This window comes from Gorilla gorilla, chromosome 16, assembly GCF_029281585.2.
Source record: "Gorilla gorilla gorilla isolate KB3781 chromosome 16, NHGRI_mGorGor1-v2.1_pri, whole genome shotgun sequence".
Taxonomy (NCBI): Eukaryota; Metazoa; Chordata; class Mammalia; order Primates; family Hominidae; genus Gorilla; species Gorilla gorilla.
In genome coordinates this window covers 102,170,037-102,190,794 of record NC_073240.2, presented here as the reverse complement: position 1 = coordinate 102,190,794, position 20,758 = coordinate 102,170,037, and the positions used below count along the sequence as shown (strand labels likewise).

At 48.8% G+C, this 20,758-nt stretch overlaps 1 protein-coding gene across 1 annotated transcript in view; it reads right to left on the bottom strand.

Moving 5' to 3' along the window:
* The window catches only part of LRRK1 (leucine rich repeat kinase 1), a 151,884-nt gene extending 132,701 nt beyond the window's left edge, over positions 1-19,183 (bottom strand). Inside the window, exons 1-2 of the mRNA XM_019011009.4 lie at positions 18,670-19,183; positions 13,403-13,621 (exon numbers count right to left, since the gene is read on the bottom strand). Coding sequence (XP_018866554.2) covers positions 13,403-13,499 — 97 coding nt within the window. The 5' untranslated portion in view covers positions 13,500-13,621; positions 18,670-19,183. The remainder of the gene's footprint in view (positions 1-13,402; positions 13,622-18,669) is intronic.
* Between the last annotated feature and the right edge of the window lie 1,575 nt (positions 19,184-20,758).

Genomic DNA, 20,758 nt, shown 5'->3' with positions numbered 1-20,758 from the left:
ACATCTGTAATCCTGGCACCTTGGGAGGCTGAGGCAAGTGGATTGCTTGAGTTCAGGAGTTCGAGACCAACCTGGGCAACATGGTGAAACCCCATTTCTACCAAAAAAAAAAAAAATACAAAAATTAGCCAGGCATGGTGGTGTGCGCCTGTAGTCCCAGCTACTTAGGTGGATGAGGTAGGAGGATCGCTAAAGCCCAGGCTGTCAAGGCTATAGTGAGCCGAGAGGTCGCCACTGCACTCCTGCTTGGGTGACAGAGTGAGACCCTGTCTCTAAGTAAGTAAATAAATAAATAAATAAATAACTAGGCCAGGCGCAGTGGCTCACACCGGTAATCCCAGCACTTTGGAAGGCCAAGACGGGCAGATCACGAGGTCAGGAGATCGAGACCATCCTGGCTAACACGGTGAAACCCCGTCTCTACTAAAAATACAAAAAAATTAGCCGAGTGTGCTGGCGGGCCCTTGGAGTCCCAGCTACTTGGGAGGATGAGGCAGGAGAATGACATCAACCTGGGAGGCAGAGCTTGCAGTGAGCTGAGATTGCGCCACTGCATTCCAGCCTGGGGGACGGAGCGAGACTCCGCCTCAAAAAAAAAAAATAATAATAAATAAATAAATAAATAAACATTTTAAAAAAAGAAATCTAAGATAAAAATATAACATTTTAAAGTTCCACGTAGCTAAAGACTTATGAAAAGAGAAAAATATGCCATTTTGAGTCCAGGCTTAAAAACTGTGGTTTCTGAGGCCAATAAAAAAGGGGAACTAAGTATTAGCCCTGATTCTTTGGAAGAGACGGCAATTGGTAGTAAGTTTGGGTGGGGGGCGGGAATGGGTACTTTTCATTGTATTCCCTTTTGTACTTTTAAATTGTGTGTAAGTATACGATTCATCTATTAAAAATGAATAAGATAGTTTAAAAATATATTTTAAAATCCTGAACCATTATCAACTTCATGCTAAAATATTCGAAAATCTAGATTAAATGGATAACTATCTAAAAATTGTATTGCATAAAGTAACTCAAGAAGAAATAGAACATTTAAATAAACCTATAACCTTTAAAGACGGAGAATCAATAGTGAGACATCTACCCATTAAAAAGCCCCAGGCCTATATGGTTTTATAGGCACAGTGATGTATTCTGCTTCTTGGAAAATATAGTACATACTTATATTATCAAACTTATGTTGGTTGAAGAAGCAAGATGCAAAAAGACTGGCATAGTATGAAAATATTTAATCCAACATTTTTAGTATGGAAACTGTTCTGAAAGGAGCAGGATTGACAAAACAGGACTCTGGTTACCCCATCCCTACCACAGCTGGACAATGAGCCAGCTGAGATGCCTCCTTCTCCCAGCTGAAGTGATAGCACCCAAGCTCAGTTTCCCACGGGTCTAGTGGCTCATCATAGAGGACTGCACATCCCACAGACCCCGAGTTGCTCCATGTAAGCAGCCAGCACCCACAGCTAGCATGTTATTGACAGGCTGGACTCTGAGAGGGAAGACCCACGCTGGACCCTTGGCTGGAGTAGAACTCAGCCCCATCCAGCCCTATCCAGTAGATGCCCTGGCATAGCTTCTTGTTAAAGGAGAGGCTGGGGGCCACATGCCATGCCATCTTGCAGATTCAGGCTTTGTGATTTTCTTTCTCTTAATAAAGCCTATTCCCTAATCTCAGTGGATGACATTGTGGAGTTCATGCCAACCCCTGCGCAATAGATGGTAGCCCAGGGGGATCCACCTGGCAAGGCAGAAATGATACCATGTATTTACAGACACACACACACACATACAGCCATAAAGGGTTCAGACTAACTTCAGGATAATGGCTACCCCTGGAGTTGAAGGAGAGTAGTGATCAGGGAGAGATCCAAAGGCGTTCTGACTGTACCTGTAAGGTTTGACTTCTTAAAATATTTTCTTTGAAGCAAAAATGACAAAATACTAATGTTGGTTAAATCTGAGTGATGAGTACATCTTTGATCCCTCCTTCCTTTACTCCTCACTCACCTAACCCATACCAAAGCCTGCTCCTCTCACCAGGAGGTGGAGTCTATTTCCTGTGCTGGCCTACATCTGGACTGGCCTTTGACTTGTTTTGACCCACAGGTGGTGGCCGAAGTGATGCTGTACCAGGTCTAGGCCTGTGCCATGAGAGGCCTAGAGGCTTCTGCTGCTAAACTCCAAGAATTCGACAGTAGGCTATAAAGAAGCTTGGGCTAGACATGCGGTGGATGAGAAGGTGTGTGGAAGAGAGAGAAGTCATGTGGAGGAGCACGGAGGGGCCAGACATGGGAGTGAAGCAAGAAGAACCACCAGCTGGGCCCTGCCTAGATTCCTGACCCACAGAAACCTGGGAAATGATCATTCGTTGTTTCTTTTAAGCCAGCAAGTGATAGGGTGGTTTGTTACATACTTGTGTGTAGATACCCACACAAGTCCTGATAGCTTTCTTTTGAGACCTATTCCCAGTGCATTCTCTTCCTCCCACTGCTACCCCACCATCCTGGCCCCCCTGGTGCCTTCTCTCCAGGGCTCTGGCAATAGCCTTCTAATTCTCTAAATAAAACCATGCAGCTCCTCAGATGTGTCCATCAGCCTTGGAACAAAATCTACACTCCTGCTGTGAAGGCTTTACCTCTCCAGCCCCATTTGGTGCTTCTCTCACTCTGCCCCAAGTGCACAGGCCATCTTGCGGTCAGTCAAACCTACCGAGCTCATTCCCGCTGCCCAGCCTTTGCACTCACTGATGCCTTGCCAGGAGCACCATTTCCCCAGCTCCTTTACAGGACTGACCTCCTGATTCCATTCACTTCATTCTGTGTAAATGCCACCTCCCCCCAGACACCTTCCCTCATCTCTGACCAGCAGTAGTGCCCTATGCCTGTCACTCTCCATCCCTGCAACCTGGTTGATTTCTGTCCTGGCCCTGTTCACTCCTGACAGTAGAGTGCAGGTTTATTTACTGTGTTTCCCCTGCTGGAATAGAAACATCATGAGGAGATTTTCCTGGCTTCCCAGGGCCCTGACCATAGCAGGCTCTGACATAGCCTGGAGTGTAGGACTAAGACCAGGCACAAGAGGGAGGGCTGGGCAGATCATTCTCTGTTATTTTCAGTATGTTCAATAAACCCTCTTCTTCCCAGCCTTCCTGTGGCTGCCTCCTTCTGGTCAACTGAGCAGACCTGAGATTCAACATCAATGTCTTACCTAATAACAAATAAAAATGGCCACACTGTGCCTCTTTTGTACATGATCTTACTTCAATGCTTCATTGAGCATCACTCTCTGGTTTTCTTCTTCCTTCCTTTTTTTTTTTTTTTTTTTTAGTTTCTTGCTGTGTCACCCAGGCTGAAATGCAGTGGTGTGATCTCTGCTCACTGCAGTCTCTGCCTCTTAGGCTCAAGCAATCCTCCCACCTCAGCGCCCCCAAGTAGCTGGGACCACAGGTGTGTGCCTCCACGACCAGCTAATTTTTTTTTTTTTTTTGTAGAGACGGGGTTTTGCCATGTTGGCCAAGCTGGTCTCAAACTCCTGAAGTCAAGTGATCCACTTGCTTGGCCTCCCAGAGTGCTGGGATTACAGGCATGAGCTACCTTGCTCAGCTCTCCTGTTCTTTGCTGTCTACTTTTCCTGCTACAATTGGAAGCCCTGTAAGGGCAGAGGCCACACTCCTGCTGTGTCCCCAGCATCCGGAACAGTGTCCTCCACAAGTGGATGCCTAAGAATGGTTGAAATAATCATGCTGAATTAATAAAGACAAACACAAAGCCAGGGCTTAGAAGAAATGTAGAGAATGCAGAGTTCATTAAAAAGAACTTCAAAAATAAGTGCCAGTGAAAAATATTTTTCTGCCAGCATTTTCACTGACTTAGTATCCTAGGAAGTTGCTTTCTATGTAATTTATAGACATTCTTTGCCTATAAAGTCAGCTGACTGCTAATTTCCCTAATAATGCTTTGAATCATATAATTATTGATTTGTCTGGAATTCACTGTAAAATATTGGTTTCGATACATGATTTTGACATTTTAAATAAATAAATAAAAATTAACTGAGAAGACAAGACTGACACCAAAATAAAATAAAATAAATGGCAATTAGGATCCTCTGGGAAATTCAAGAAAATACTGTGTACAAAACACAGGAGCACAATGCTATGAAAATAAACAACCAAGAACAGGAAAGAGTTTTGGAAATTAAGACTGAGTTCCAAAATGAAATGTTCAATAGACAGGTTAGAAGATGAAGTCAAGCAAATCTTTTTTTTCTTTTTTTTTTTTTTTTGAGATGGAGTCTGGCACTGTGGCCCAGGCTGGAGTGGAGTGGTGTGGTCTCAGCTCACTGCAACCTCTGCTTCCCAGGTTCAAGCGATTCTCATGCCTCAGCCTCCTGAGTAGCTGGGACTACAGGTGTGTGCCACCATACCCGGCTAATTTTTGTATTTTTAGTAAAGACGGGGTTTCGCCACGTTGGCCAGGCTGGTCTGGAACTCCTGACTTCAAGTGATCTGCCCACCTCAGCCTCTAAAAGTGCTGGAATTACCAGTGTGTTACTGGACCTGGTCAAAAGTTTATAAACATTAAGAAAAAGAACAACAGTTGGAAAATGTGAGCGAAAAGATAAGCAACCTGTATCTTAATTAACAGGAGTTCCAGAAAAACAAACAAAACAAAACTATAGCGAAAGCAGAAGAGAAAAATATTATCAAAGAAAATACGAGAAATGTCCCACGCATGAAAGGGATACGTGCTTGGCCCACCCAGTGCCAAGCAGCAGGAATGGAAGAGGACCCGCACCCAGGTCTTTCACTGGAAAATTTCGGAAGACCAAGCACACAGGGAAGATTCTGAGAGCTTCTGAAAGGGAAAACTAGGTCACCACAGAGCAGTGAGAATCACACCACATCAGAGGACAAGGGAGAAGGTTCCAAAGGCAGAGGATTCCAACTGAGATCGCAGGAGAGGGCAAAATAAAGATGCCCTCAGGAACACGGAGTCTCCTGCAGGAGCCTCCCAGGAGGCCTTTCTTAGGCATTTTCTCGCTGATGCATTCCAATTAAATAAAGGTGCAAAGTAAGAGTCCTGGGTGGGAGGCGGGAGGCCGATGGAGGTAGCAGGGAAGGGGGTGGTGCTCATCTCCAGGGCTCCACAGAATACTGAGTCTCCGGGCACTCGTCATCACGAAGGGAACATGTCATTTAAAGTCACAAATGTAACCTAGGGATGAGTCAGCCCCAAAAGAATGAAATGCAGAGGGAGCAGCAGATAGATGGGGTGCAAAAGGGAAGGAAATATTCATTTATTATGGCAGGAAGTCAACAGGCACTGTTTCAACAGATCAGCAATAAAGAGGTGCAGGCATCTTCTTTACATTGAGAAATGGTAATTACCTGAAGAACTAAAACCAGAAACAGGAAATAACAACTCTTTTGGGAGTTGACACTGGGGCAGGGCCTTGTTGCTTTTCCTATATTATAGTCCCTTCTGTCTGACAGCCTTCATTAACCAGGGGTATGCCTTCCTTTGATAATTTTTAATGTGCTTGTTCTGTGATCCTGCCATTCTGCTGGGGCATATGCAGTAATATTCAACTCTTAGAAGCAAAAGGTAGAAAGAATCTAAAGGCCATTTAATAAGACATTGATGAAACATGGTTGGATTCACACCAGATGTGGTGCATATAGAGGGAACTCTGAGACATCCTCAAGAGAAAAAAGTTGTACAATAGTATGTACAACTGAATATGCATGTAAAACCAGAAATATATACAAAGATAACCATGCATGTGCTTTGGAAGAGGTTAGGAAGAAAACACACTCAGGCCGGGTGCTGTGGCTCACGCCTGTAATCTCAGCACTTTGGGAGGCCGAGACGAGTGGATCACTTGAGGTCAGGAGTTCCAGACCAGCCCGGCCAACATGGTGAAACACCATCTCTACTAAAAATACAAAAATTTGCTGGGTGTGGTGGCGAGTGCCTGTAATCCCAGCTACTCAGGAGGCTGAGGCAGGAGAATTGCTTGAACCCTGGAGGTGGAGGTTGCAGTGAGCCGAGGTTGCGCCATTGCACTCCAGCCTGAATGACAAGAATGAAACTCCGTCTCAAAACAAACAAACAAACAAAAAGAAAACACACTCAGCTAACAGTGATTACCCATGGGCATGATGGAAAGGGGGCCAAGAATAACTGTGGCTTTCTCTTATCATGTCAATCCACTGTGCGAATTGTGGAATTCCATATAAATAACTTTTTTCTTAACCTTCAGGGAGGAGTCAGGCACCAGGAGAATGCTCGTAGTCCACTGTCAGGCGGGGGCTCTTCGCTTGCTTCTTATTTTTGAACCCGTGGGTGCTGGTGAAAGTTGCACAGAGACTGGAGTGACTGCCCACTGGAGCCATTTTTGCCTGGAAGCTGGGGTGGGGGCAGAATGACTGGAGGAGCCCTGCCCTGGCCTCCTGCGTCCAGCCCCACCAGCAGATCGAGGCCCTGAACCTTCCATCTCTAACCCTGCAGGTGTGGGCCACCTGTGGCCACCCACTTGCCTCTCTGAGTTCACACGGCTGTGTCAAGTCCAAACTAAGCTGCTAACAGGAACTTCAGAGAGCCATTCCTGTCCACTTACATTCAATTTCTAACCTCAAATTTGCATTGTAACATGGCTTCATATTTAAAATAATCGATTAAGATGTTCTCTGCCTTTAAATATTTCTGAGTCACTGAAAAGTTCAAAGTGTCATGTAAGTTATTTTTGTTCTCGGTTCTCCTGAAACGACCAGGTAGGTGATTTTAAGCCAACATTTGGCAACGTGCCACGGCCCCTGGGTGCTGGATGTTGAATGGAGGATGAGAGGATGTCGCCAGGCACAACCCCAGCAGCATTAGCAAAAGGAACTGCAATCCTCAAAAGTTCTTTACAGTTGAAAATACAAGTTCTGATTAATGTGTGCTTCTTTGTGCAGCATGGGGGTGATGAGCTCAGGAAGGATTCTATTGCTCGAGATATGTGTTTCTGTTTGGTTTTCTCTTTTCTTTTTTATGACAAATGTCACCCAATAAGTAGCAAGATGGCTAAGTGGAATCTGGACAAACTGAACCCAAGGGTGGCCTGAATAGTGAAGGGACTCAGAATTGGGACTTCCAAAGAATAATAGCAGCTCCTTATTTTCATTCATCAAAGTTTCCAAAAATGTGCGTGCAATTCACACACTCAAGTTTAGACTTACATGGCATTGGGAGTGGTGGGGTGGGAGGGCTCCATTCCCAGAGAACTAAAGAATTTCATAAAAATCCCTAGTGATGGCTCCTTCAAAGTCTGACTCGGGCAAATCAGGAGGGGTGAAAATCCTTGTCGCTCTGCACAGGGGCCTGGGGAGGCCCACATGGACATCTCCCTGCTCTCAGGCTACTGATCTCTTCATGGGGGCCAGGGCAGATGGCTGGTAAGAAAATCTTCTCTCTTGGTGGCTGAATGCATGCCAAGTGAGCCTGGGCTGCTCCCTAGCAAGCACAGAGGCCACCAGATACGGCCGCCCTGTACACCCCACATAAAGGAGGCCAAGTCAGGAGCAAGTGTGGGGTTGGGGAGGCCAGGCAGGGGGTGAGGACTGGGGCTCTGGTGAGCTACCACCTTCAGGCTTGGGCCACCTAGGATGGGGTGGATCAGTGGGGGTGCTCCTGAGAGCCGGTCCACGGTAGGGTGGGGAAGCAGGTAGGGGCAACTCTCCCTGTGGACCCAGGTGTGTATAGCCTAATAATTAGCCCACAGACAGACTGAGAAGTCAAAAAACTCTTGGATATCCAAGCGGAACGTGTAAAGTTGCCGGCGGCCTGTCCATGGGATGGCTTACTTAGCCTAAAAAGGAATCTGCACGGAGGGCAACACATCTGCTTTTAGTGACTCCAAGAAATGGGTTAAGGGATTCCGATCTGTCTAAATGAATAAAGCCAGGTGCAAAGAGAGCCCCACAGCATCCACTTCCTACCAGAGCTGTCCACAGAAAGGCTGGCGTTGTTTGCTAGGGAGTCAGCTCCCCATTGCTAGAAGTAAGCAAGCACATTCCAGACAAGTAATCAGGAGAAGATCTAAGCCTCAGGTTAAAACGAATGTTCAAAGGCTCATCAAGGGCCTGGAGCATCTGTAGCTGGCCTCTGCTTTGTAAGCATGAAGCACAGCTGTGCTAACTGCCACCTGCATGGATGGACGCACACAGCCACCTCACCCGCCACCTGGGCCACCAATCAGCTTCCCTGTCCTTCTCCTCACTCATTAAAAGATTCCTGACCAGACATGGCTGTGCTGCCTGGAGGGGCTGGCGAACTCCTGCAGCCAGTCTGGAATCTCCTTCCCTGCAAGGCCCTGCCTGCCCTGTTTCCTGTGGCTCCCACGGTGTGAACACAGCCCAGCACGTTCAGGCAGGAATCCAACAGGAGGAACAGGTCAGAGATGTGGGCTGGCTCATCACTGGGTATCTGTCTCTTGTAGACTTTCCTGCTGTGGCCTGACAAGAAGGCCAGCTGCCACCCTAGAGGCTCTTCCTAATTTGATCTATTTCCTACTTCTATTTCTGGAAGGCAGGAAGAGCCCCTACTTGAGCAAACCTCTTAGCTCCTATATTAAGAAGTTGTATTTCAAATACAGATTCGAAAAAGCCAAAGGAGAAAACAACAAGACATTGGAAGTAGCCATGAAACAACCTGGGATTTGAAGAACTTCTGGAATGTTCCTTCTCCTCCTTTGGTCCATGCTGGGTCCGGTGGTGGGCAGTGCTCTGAGAGGTGTGTGACTGTGGCAGGGCTTTCAGGACCGAAGCGACAGCCACTCATAGAGAGCTGGGGGTGCGAGCCACTGCCTGGGTGATGTCTGCTCAAGCTCCACCCACCCTCCGCAATCCAGAAGTCTCCCCAAGTATTCTCCACCTGAATTATGTGGAAGTTTCCTGACTTCTCTACTTTCCAGGACAGCTCTCCTTGGCTGGCGGGACTGGTTTTTCCACTCTGGCTGGTGTCAGACATACTCAGAAGAATGAACATCTAATGACATGTTTGTCAAAGTAATGTGCGTCCTGCAGCCCATGCCCAGTATCTCATTGACAGCTGCTCTGTCAGCTGGCAAACTCTACGCCCATCAAAGCTTTCCAACCATTCCTCTTGCACCGCAGGCGAGCTGACTGCTGCCGGTGCTAATGAGGTTGAGATTGTCACACACCTTCCTGGGACACAATTGTGTTGCACAAACACACAGCAGGCCGCACGGCAGGGCAGACACACACAGACCCCAGCCTCACACCAGCTGGGCAAAGCCCCCCACATCCAGGGGCTTTGAAAGGATTAACCATTGTAAACAAACATAAGCTGAGGTCACGCAAGTCACAACAGGTAGGGGGTGTGAAAAGGCGTGCCTAGTACACAAATAAAAAATTAAAAATACCATTACCCCAACACCCAACAGTAGACACTGTTTTTTAAAGTGTGGGTCTTTTTCTAACGCATACGTGGAAGTATAATAAGAACGTTGTCGTTTTCAAACACATTATCTTCCAAGGATTTTTAAAGCATGAGAAAGCTGTCCCTACATAATTTCGAGTGTCGTTAGTTTTCCTTCTGGCAGCAAACTTTTCTCAGCCGGAGCTGGAAATTAGGCCTGAACAGTGTTCCCTGAGTGAGGCTGGTGGATTTGGGGGGTGGGAGAGGGGAAACAGGGCTCCCTATCATCCCAGGAAGTCTGGGAGAAGGTGGGATGGGACAAATCCAGCTTAGGCTCTGGGGACATGCGCAGAGGGTGAGTCCTGCGGCGGGATCAGCTGCAGTCATAGTAAGTCAAGTATTCCGCATTTATTCCAGAAAGACTTCAAGGCAAAGAGGCCAGTGGAGGCAGATCTAACTTTGGATGTAAGCACAGGAGGTTTACCGTTTAGATTCTAATCACAAATCATCAGTACTTAAATAAACAATAATTTAAAAATAACTTGCAATATTATTCGTCTGGATGCAAAAGAAGGCAAAACAAAACAAAAAGCAATGTGTAGATATTGTAGGAAACATAAACAGCACCGATGAGCAAAGCAAAGTGACTGCAATCCCAGCACACAGACGTGGCCACACGCCACCCTTTGAGCATTACCTGCTCCTTGGCTGTAGCCTTAGTGTAGATATTTATTAATATATTCTGTGAAAATGAAATCCAACATGCAATGCGTTAAAATTGGGCTTTACAGAGGGAGCACTGTAGGCTTTAGTCCCTGGAATTAATAACTTCTGTTAGTGAGCTCCAGGGCTGGGGCTCACAGGCTCAGTTCTGCTGGTACCACCTGTGGGACCTTCAAACTCTAAGTATGGGTATAAATTAGTAGCTTCTCACCAGATTCCTTATGAGGATTTGGTTATTATTGTAATTCGTTAACATGTAACATAATTTTCTTAATGCTAAACAGGGGACAGAACTTTCTGGGGTGTGTCAGGGTATCTTCCTCTCCTCTTCAACTCTGTGTTTTCTGTGTTAGGTCGCTGCACAAACACCTCCCTCATTCTCAGGGGTTCCCAGGGTGTCACTTCCCTGTCCTGTCCCTACTTCAAGCTCCTCGAACAGTACACAGTGAAGGCTGCTGAGGTCACGTCAGGGTCCTTGGCCCTTGTGTGTGTCCCTGGGGTTATACAGAACAGGGATGGCAGGGATTCCTGAGATCCCACTGGGGAAAGAGGCCTGGGGCAGAAAAGACTTTTCTGTGCCTGCTGTTTCCCATCAGAGCAGAGTCAGGAGAGGACACCTCCTAGGGAGCAGTGCCAAGCTCAGATGCAGGCCTTCAGGGAGAATCATGGGGGCTGGGGAGTGCCACACTTTGGCCTTTCGGAACACCTGAACATTTTCTGGTTATCTGTCCTGCCACGAGCTTGGAGGTGGGGATGGGTTTGTCCAAAGCCCATTGCGCCCCAGTCCCTGGGACCTGTAAGAATCAATGGGGGATCCCTGGGGACCTAGAAACGCAGGCTGTCTGTGCCCCAGGCCTCCTGAGTGAGATTCTGCATTTCATCAGGATCCCCAGGGGACATGTGCACCTGATAATTTGAGAAGTGCTGGTCTATGGGACTCGAACCATTTAGATGGGCTGATTCTCCACTTTAGCTACACGTTAGAATCACTAGGGAACTTTTAAAAATTAGCCATGCTGGCCGGGCGCCGTGGCTCACACCTGTAATCCCACCCCTTTGGGAGGCCGAGGTGGGTGGATCACTTGAGGTCAGGAATTCTAGACCAGCCTGGCCAACATGGTGAAACTTTGTCTCTACTAAAAATACAAAAATTAGCTGGGCATGGTGGCGCACGCCTGTAGTACCAGCTACTCAGGAGGCTGAGGCAGGAGAATCACTTGAACCTGGGAGGTGGAAGTTGCAGTGAGCCGAGGTCATGCCACTGCACTCCAGCCTGGGTGACAGAGCAAGACACTGTCTCAAAAAAAAAAAAAAAAAAGAAAGAAAGAAAACAAAAAAGAAAAAATTACCCATGCTTGCTCACTCCCCGCCCCCCTGCCCCAAGATGCTGCTCCAGTGGGTCCAGGTGGTGCCAGGGCCCTGCCGGTTTGAGCCACTACCCAGTGACTGTGTGGGCCGTGGTTGAGAAGCACTCCTTTAGATCACCAACTGTTGACCAGGAGGGGAGGGAGCAGCGTCTCCTGTGGACTTTTTCAGATGACACAGTCACCTACCGTACAGGCCCCAAACAGACCCAAGGTCCCTGTCCCCACCCTGGTCCCTCAGGGCTGCTAAGAGGAGCAGCAGGAGGATAAGGGAGCCTCAGGTGCACTGGAAAGGTGGAGGTGCTACCCCCAAATCGGGGACCGCATTCTATCACCCACGCCACCTCGATCTCACACCAACAGAGCAAGGTCTTCCTACCACACGACTGAAAAAAGACACACGTCTAATACAAAGAAAAAGAAAATTTACAAAGATGCAAGTTGAACACTCTGGAAAGATTTAGTGCTGGGCAATGTCAAGAAGCAAATTCGTCTCCCATTTCATAACGTGATGGATGTGAAAAGACACCTTCCAGAAACGTCACCCTGGTCAGCTGCTGGACATTTCAGATGGAGTGAAAACACTCAAACAACTGAACAAAGTGTCTGCCAAGCCAGGTGCAGTGGCCGATCGTTAGTTAACACAGTTAAAGGTACAAACGTGGGCCTCTCAGACCCAACCTGTTGACCCTTTCACCTCCCATAGTGTGGCCTAGCATTTAAGAACGAGTGTTGCAGCATTAAGACAGGGTTCCGATGGCAATTCTGTGATTTCTGAGTTGTTGACCTTGAACACGTTTCCAGGCTTCTCTTACCCTCATGTTCCTCAGCTATAAAACGGAAATAAAAGTACCATGTGCCAGGTTGTCGTGAGGATTTTATGACATTATTTCGTAAAGTTCTGAGCTTTGTGCACGCAGTGCCTGGTACATACTAAGGGACTGACAAGTATTTGTAAACGATGATGTCCTGTTGGTCTTAAAGGTAGTGCAACTGTAGCGGAAAATCCGGCAAAATACGTGCCAAGAGCTCAATGGTGTTCAAGACCAATCATTCAGCTTCTGTAAACCCGCATTACAGAAATAACCCTGAAACCAGGCAGGAAGAGATGGGAAGGAAATGCTCTCAGTAGGAGTGAATAACCAGAAGCAACCCGAATGTCCCACAGGAGAATAAGGATTAGGTCAATAACTGCACATAGCACTCCCGCAGATAACGATGTTTGTTTTGGTTCTGAGTGCTGCCCAATTTATGAATCATTTTTTGATCCAATTATTAAATCGTAAAAAAATAAAACAAAATAAATGAACCGATGTTTCACTTGATCGCGGGAGCCAGGTGGTGCCCCAGGCAAATGTCACTGATGGACGGTGAAGAGAAAAAAGCAACATGCAACATTACATACACCTTGTAAGTACAATAAAGTTAAAACAAAGTCCCCTAAACACGGAGAAGCAGAGACTAGGAAAGAACATGCCAAGATGCTCATTGTACTTGTGTTTGAGATAGTGGGATTCTGGATGATTCCTTTCCCTTCTTCCTTTTTTTAAAATTATTTCTTTCAATTTTTCCTTAATACACATGTATCATTTTTATAATGAAAAAACAAAACTAAATCCTTTTTGTTAAAAGTTCTTTAACCCAGCATGAAGTGATGTCCCAATTGTTAAGATCTGTGAGTCCACAATACATTTTGTACATGGTTCCTCAATTTTTAGAATTTAAGAGTCCCAAGATATATTATATGACGAAAGAGCACCAAATGATGGACATTTGATTTCCGTTGGTTGAGAACTCCTTGTTCTTACATAGCCTAGACACCCTGAAGGATGAGCATGGCAGGTCACACCCAGGCAGGCATAAGCACAGCCCTGTCCTTACCGTTAAGCGTCTCCATGGCGCGTTCTGGACACACAGCTGACTCCTCCGGCCCCACACACCAGTACATGCTGGGTGGTCTTTGCGACATGCCAGCCATCAACCCTTGCAGCAGCCGATCTTCAAAGGCAGGTCCCGCTGTTGTCACAGCCACTGCCACTGGCCGTGGGGTGCATTAAGGCGTGGACTCGTAGCCATGGCTGAGCAGAAAGCTTTCTTGCTCTGGTGGCGAAAAACAATCAAAACAGAAAGCCTTTATAATTCCTGTCCTCCTCCCCTGCAAATATTTGCATGGGTTCATTTAGTTTTCCCTCTGCAACATTCCTTTTTGTAGTCCATCTATCCAGCCAAACCCATCAGGTGTGGTCAGTGGGAAGGCACAGCTCCCCCCATCCCATCTTGATGCTGGGCTCAGGTCTTGTCTACCTGAGAAGAGTCTCAAACAAACCCCAGACAATTGGAAAACACATACTGGTAACAGCTTCAATCATTGTTCAGTCAACGCACACCCACTGTCACTTGCAAGGCGGCCAGGTTCTGTGTGAGGCTCAGTGGCACCAAGATGGCTCAAGGAGGCTCTTGCCCTCAGGGGCACACTCCAATGGGGGTAGGGCAGACATAGTTAAGGTTAGTCACGATACAAGGCTCTCCTTTTGCCCAGGGCCAGTTCTTCTGGAAGCCAGAGGTGAGCATGTCATCCCAAAGGGGTGGTCAGGCAAGAGTCCCAAAGACACGGAATTATTACTGGTTATGAAGTCAAGTTAGCATGAGCTTTAGCAGAAAGCTAAATGATGGAGGTTAGCAGACATGAGCCTCAAAAATTCTGCCCCTTTCCCAGGGGACATTTGGCAATGTCTGGAGACATTTTTGGTTGCCACAACTTGGTTGGGGGAGAGTGCTACAGGCACCTAATGGGTAGAGGTCAATGATGCTACTAAACATCCTGCAATGCACAGGACTGCTATTTGCAACAAAGAATTATCTGGCCCCAAAAGTTCCAAGGTGCAGTTAGACTGATCTCTGAAACTAATGACTATGATAAACTGAGACCAGGTGCTGCTCTTCTATGCTGGGCCCCCACTGAGCTTGGAGTCCCCCCATGGGCATAAGTGCCCATCCTGGTATGGTGATTGAAGGACCAGAGGGAGGGTAAGACCCACGCTCAGCTCAGGCCTGACATGAGGTACTACCATAAGAAATGCATGTGTGCCTATCCTTGTTCTTATAGCATATCCTATATGTAATGAAGTATGAGGTAATTAGCACCCCTTGTCTGTGTTCTCTCAGACAGACAACTCTGAAATGGGGAGTGATAGTGCAGCCAAAAATATATTTTTTAAATCAAGGTTATATAAAAATAATGCCTGAGAGAATCTGTACAGGCAAAAGCATAGCGTGGATGTTAAAGGTGTGGACTGCCTCTGTCACATGTTCACAGTGTGACTCCCAGCTGAAAGGTATGTGTGTCTCAGTTTTCACCTGTTAAAAATAGACATCCACCCTTACGCCCGGGCCCGCTAGCGGGGTTACTGTGTGAATTCAACCAAAGTGAAGTTTCTGCAGCCTCTCTCTACGACAGGGGTGGGGTGGTCATTACCTGCAGTACCAGTGCGCAGACTTGGAGGCCAGCGGGTCTCCCACCTCCCTGCTAATTAATAAGATCAGAATATCAATGCTGGAGGGCAGATGCCAGCCTCACCAGCGGGTAGGTTCTAGAAGATGCCGTGAGCAGTAGGGGCACGAAGTAAGGTACAGGACCAGGCTGTGGGAATTTCTCACCTAAAAGCCTAGAAATCAGGCACCTGGCCCAGGTGGACTGGACTCGTCAAGGCAGGGGAAGGTGGAGCTAGAAAAGCCAGGCTCCAGCAGCCTTGTGCAAGCTGCACATGTTTCAGAGCCAAAGAGGGATGGTCGACACAAACCATGTGTGGGAAACACCTGTGTTTGAAGTTGGGAAGCCTGAAAAGTCGAAGGAGGAAAGGAAGAACGATCAATCTGGGCAAAATTTAGGGGATGATTGAAGCCTTATAAATAGCAAAACCTGATTTGGAAAATCAACTTGTGACAGAGAGAGGAAGAGCCAGCAAGACAGAATCTGTTTTAAAATAAACGCTCCAATCACACATTCACATCCAGAAACTGAGAAGCACAGTTGCCATCTGCTTTCAGACACCTCTCCAAAACAGCTACCGCACATAACCAACAGCATTTCAAAAATCCAAATGCTAGACATTCTTCCTGAAAACAGAAGTGTCTTACCATACAATGTTTTTAAGTTTTAAAAAAAAAAATCTTAAAATTATTTCAGGCTAACCCTCACCCAGCACATTTTGTTCCCCTTTTCATTTTCAGTTTCCTTTTGAAAATCACTTTACCAGTGGAAGACTCTGCCCCTGGAGCAGTTTTAAAATTCTAGTTACTATTTTGGCTTATATTCTAAGGTAGAAGTTTTAAGATGAGGTAATTCAAATTTTGCTCAATCTTTGCCCTCAAACGGATCTTTGCTTCCTCCTGCTTCTTTTGGGTCCAGAGAGGTGCCAACAAATGATGATTACAAGTTACATGTCTTGATTATACACCCTAAAGAGGGCATCAAGAGGTTTTCAGCAGTAATGATGGTTTAAATGATTTTTCAAAACCTCATCAATTTCCTTTTGCCAACTATTTATACCTGCATTAATGAATAAACCTAAACATTTAATGGAAAAGAAAATAGATGGGTGAGGTGGCTCACGCTTGTAATCCCAGCTCTTTGGGAGGCCGAGGACGGTGGATCACTTAAGGTCAGGAGTTCGAGATCAGCCTGGCCAATATGGTGAAAACCCATCTCTACTAAAATTACAAAAATTAGCTGGGCATGTTGGTGGGTGCCTGTAATCCCAGCTACTTGGGAGGCCGAGGCATGAGAATCACTTGAACTGGGGGAGGTGGAGGTTGCAGTGAGCCAAGATTGCGCCACTGCACTTCAACCTGGCTGACAGAGCAAGACTCTAGAGAAAAGAAAAGAGAAGAACCTGTCATTCATTCTACAAATGTCTTATTGAGTTCTTTCTATGAAGAGGGAACTTCATGAGTTTGTGAAGCTGGTGGGGGAGCAGACAGCTAAGTAATTGCTATAAAGTTTCTGACAGCAGAGAAGCCCAGATATTTTAGGAGGCTTGGGAAGGACTGTCGATATCGAACAGTTAGAAAACCCTTGCAAGCAAAGCATGCTAGACATGCTCATTCGTATCACCTAGTTCCTTTTTGAACCAAAATCCTGGTCAAAATGGTTAGCCCATGAGTCTAGAAATCTCTTGAGTGCTATTTGCATCCCTTACTAGCATTGGCTTTTGCCTATAAAATGTGTTTAATGGGTTTGGGGGCGTCCAAATATCTTGGAGCTGCAGGCCAGAGAAATATGTTGTTCTCAATCCCAGATGAGCCCAAAAAGGGTGGAGGAGAGAAATGCTCCATGAGTCTGAAACCACAGGTAAGTTAGGGTTGTCCATTCCCCATCCAGTCACTCTACCACCATGCATGGGGTATCTCCCTGTACAGTTATGGGAATGAGGGCACAGCAATAAGAAGACAGATCAGTCTCTGACCCCAAGAGCTCCAGTGGAGACCACAAGATAATTAAGGAGAAATTAAACAGATAAAGAAGGAGTACAGAACGGGGACTGCAGGGAGGCTGCAGAGTGAGGGATGTGAGAGGGAGGGTGGGTTTTCAGAGGGTGACCAGGGAAGACTTTCTGAGGCTGTGTGAAGAGTCAGGAGGCAGCAGCGCAGGGGACCAGTGCTGGACAGCAAGCTCACCCAGTGTGGCCTGGGGCAATGACCTGGTGGTCCGAGACAGCAGAGGCTGGATCAGCTGGGGGTGTGAGGAGAAGGAGGTCTCCTGGATTGTGTGCCAATTGCAAGGAGAAGCTACTGAACGACTCCATAAAGAGGACTGATATGGTCCGATTTACCCATTTAAACACACAGACACACACACACGCACGCTGCTATATAGAGAATGGAGGAAGGGGGAACTGAAATCCTACAGTAAAGAGATGCTGGTGCCCTGGACAAGGGGCGGGGTGCGGGGTGGGGGCATAAGAAAAAGGGGACAGATCGGGACACATTTTAGACATAGATTCAACAGACTGAATGTTTTTTATCTGAGCATCCGAGTTGACTGCGAGGTCACTGCCAGAGACATCGACTTTTGGGAGAGGGAAAGGTTTGGCTGACCGCAAAACCTCCTTTAGGAACAAATTAGGTGTGAGGTTAGTTTGTTATATTATTTTCTCTTTCAGGACATAGGCAAAGATGAAGAAAATCAAATCATAAAAGGCGTTTAATGTTAACATTTTCCAGAATTGTGCATGTTCTAGCTATCCCTTTAATGTCTGGGCATTTTGATACCCTATGAGTGACTGGCAAACTCTATAATTAGTGTACACGGTGAGAGGTCTGCTGAAAGCTATATGCCCCTGTTTCTCTACCTGTTGCAGGGGAAGTGTTTGTGGGAGAAAAACGTCGTGGCCTCAAACCGTGAAGGGGTAGGTTGAGATGGCCACAGAGTTCTCAAATTCTCCACCAACGTCTCCTCGCTGACCCCGGCCTTCCTAGGCTTCCTTCCCGCGTCCCTGCCTGCCAGGAAGGTCCCCTGTAGGTTGCAGAGACCACGGTAGACAGAGCAGTTGTATCTGCACCAGCCAGAGACTACCCGGGCAAGAAGCATAACCCAGACATCGAGGAGGCTGAAGCCTCGCTGGGCCACCCCGCAACCCCAGGAAGCCCCGGACCAGCGAGAGGCTCCCGGGCGGTCTCTTGCCAACACCCCGGCACGGGCACACCCGCGCGCTCACACTCCGCCCGCTCCCCGCTAAAGGACTGGGTTTGCTCCAAAGGCAGAGGAAGCCTATGGACCCCCTGGTGTATCTCCCGACTTGTGTTTCTTGCCTCCGCTTCCCAGCTTTCCCGACCCTGTCCCGTACGGGGTTTCGGGGTTCCCTGTTCGGGCCCCACGCGCTCCCCTCCCACAGGCTGGCTGGGCTCCGGGCGCGGCGGGAGGCAGCGGGGACGTGAGACCGGGGTCGCCCCACACGCCCTCCGCGCCCCTCGGGCCGCGGCCCCTGCGCAACGGCCCCCCATGCCCGACCACGCGGCCGCCTGGAGCGCAGGCCCACGGGCAGGCAGAGGCCGAGGCTCCCCGCGGGCGCCGGGCGCGGGCTCTGGGTTCCCCGGGCCCCTGGGAGGCAGCCAGGCCCCCGGGGGGCGCGGGCAGGAGCAGCGCTTACCTGAGGCGGCGGCGGGGCCGGGTGCGGGCGCTCCGGGACGCGGGGCCGGGCGGACACACTGGCGGGCCGGGGCCTGGCCGTCCCACCGCCGTCTGCCCCCCGCGCCTCGGGCCGCGCGCCGGGGCCGGGCCCAGACGCACTTCCTCAATCCTGAGGCCGGCGGGCGGGCGGGGAGGGCGGGCGGCGCGCAGAGCTCGCAGAGCAAGGCCGCCGCCAGCTCTCCCAGGAACGGTCGCGAGGCGTCCCCTCGGTGGCCGCCTCAGTTTCCCTGGCCCTAAAACGCAGGCGATCGCGCTCAATGCCCCGGGAGACGCCGGGGTCCGCGGGCCCTTCTGGCACCGGGTCCTCCTTCAGGTTCGGGCACCCGGGTCCCTCCACGCGGGGCAAGCGCGGCGATGAGATTGGTCCGTGCTGCGCTCAGCCCCGCTTTCGCTATCCCTCTGCTCCAGGGGCAGCAGAATCAGCGGATGAGCCCCCAGCTTGCATGTGGCCCACACACTCCGGCCGTAAAAATTAGACAGGGAATATTCCTTTGTGTAGAGCTCTTTACAGGGCAATACAGAAATGTGTCGTTCTAAAGCGTTAACGATGTGCAATTTGCATATCCTCCAACACATGGATTTTACCGATTCAGTTATGGATGTGTGCAAAGAATTTGCTGTTCGGTGAATCATTGTTAATTGTCGGCTTTGGGGGCAATACATAAAACGTGGAATATTGGCAATTTATCGTGTTTCAACCTTTTATAAAGGTGTCACCAGGCTGCTGAGGCTAATACAGAAACGCAGACCATAAAAAAGATCTGCGTCCACGCTGCAGGCGGGCCTCACACGGAGCTCCACGCGTCGACCCAGGGACAAGGCCTGCTCAGGAAGAGCAGAGGGTTCCACGCCCTGCGGGACCCGCGCCCTAGGCTCCTCTCCTGGAAAGTTATGACTCGCACATTCCCAGGACTTAGCGCACATCTCCCCCACCCTCACTGCCATTTCACAGAACCCCGGCAGCTGCAGGGCTCCTGCAGGACCTCCCGGACGCCGCGGGGCCGTGTTCCCTTGAGCGGCTTCTTGGGTCCCTGGTTGGAGAGGGGACCACTGAGCAGCTTCGCTCTGCTCCTGGGAGGCTACTTCTGCCACTGGACGACTTTCCAAAAGGGTGAGCGCAGTTCTGCAATCCTGTTCTCACCCCTGAGGGCCTCACACCAGTTCGCAGGAGCCAGCAGTGTGATTGCCACCGACAAGTTCCCAACAATTTGCAGGGCGTGGTGTCCCCAGTGCTGAGAGAGCCCCGCGACGGCGGTGCAGCTCCTCCAGGGCGCGCAGCCTCGCCACCTGGCGCCACCGCGAGGGAGCGCAGGCCCCGGGACCGGGCAGACGCTGGAGGGGACGCGGCAGGTGAAGATGGGGCACCTCCACTCCCCTTCTAAATGAGCCTGGGAATAGGCTAGGAAATGTCCCCACTGTAGAAGACAGCAGGAACATCTGACACGCGGATAACCTGTGCTGAGCTCGTTATATTCCCAGCATTTAATTCTAGCCATTAGCCATGCGTTAGCCACAGCTTCGCATAGGAAGGTTGTTGCAGGTAAGTTAAGATTCCTTTCCACTTCTTCGTAAGGGTCGCTGACCCATGGTTCTCTAGCTTTTGCTGGTAATCCCACCCGGATTCTCAGCACCCTAGGTTGCAATGACCCCTCCTGAGGCGGGTGGGGTAGCTGGAAGGCACCTCCCTGAACTGACTTTTCTGCCTTTTTGAAGGTGCAGTGGCTGAGCGCTCCTTCAGTGTTTTCCGGTTGTCCTTCTTCAGCCCAATACGCAGTTTCCTCGGACAGTCTTCCTTGAGCAACTTCCTAAACGCCCTTCATTATCCCCCTTCAAGCTCATGCCTAGGAGCAAGGAGCAAAGCCATTAGAAAGGCTTCATCCACCAGCAGGAGAAGCTAGGACATCCCAAAGGGTCCACTTCTAGAGAGGTGCCAACCCCCACACGCACACCAGGCACACAAATGCATGTGTGCACACGCATACCACACCCTCCAATTGTCCCCAGAATGGCTCCCTTCAGGGAGTCATGTTCTGGGACACCAAATGAGG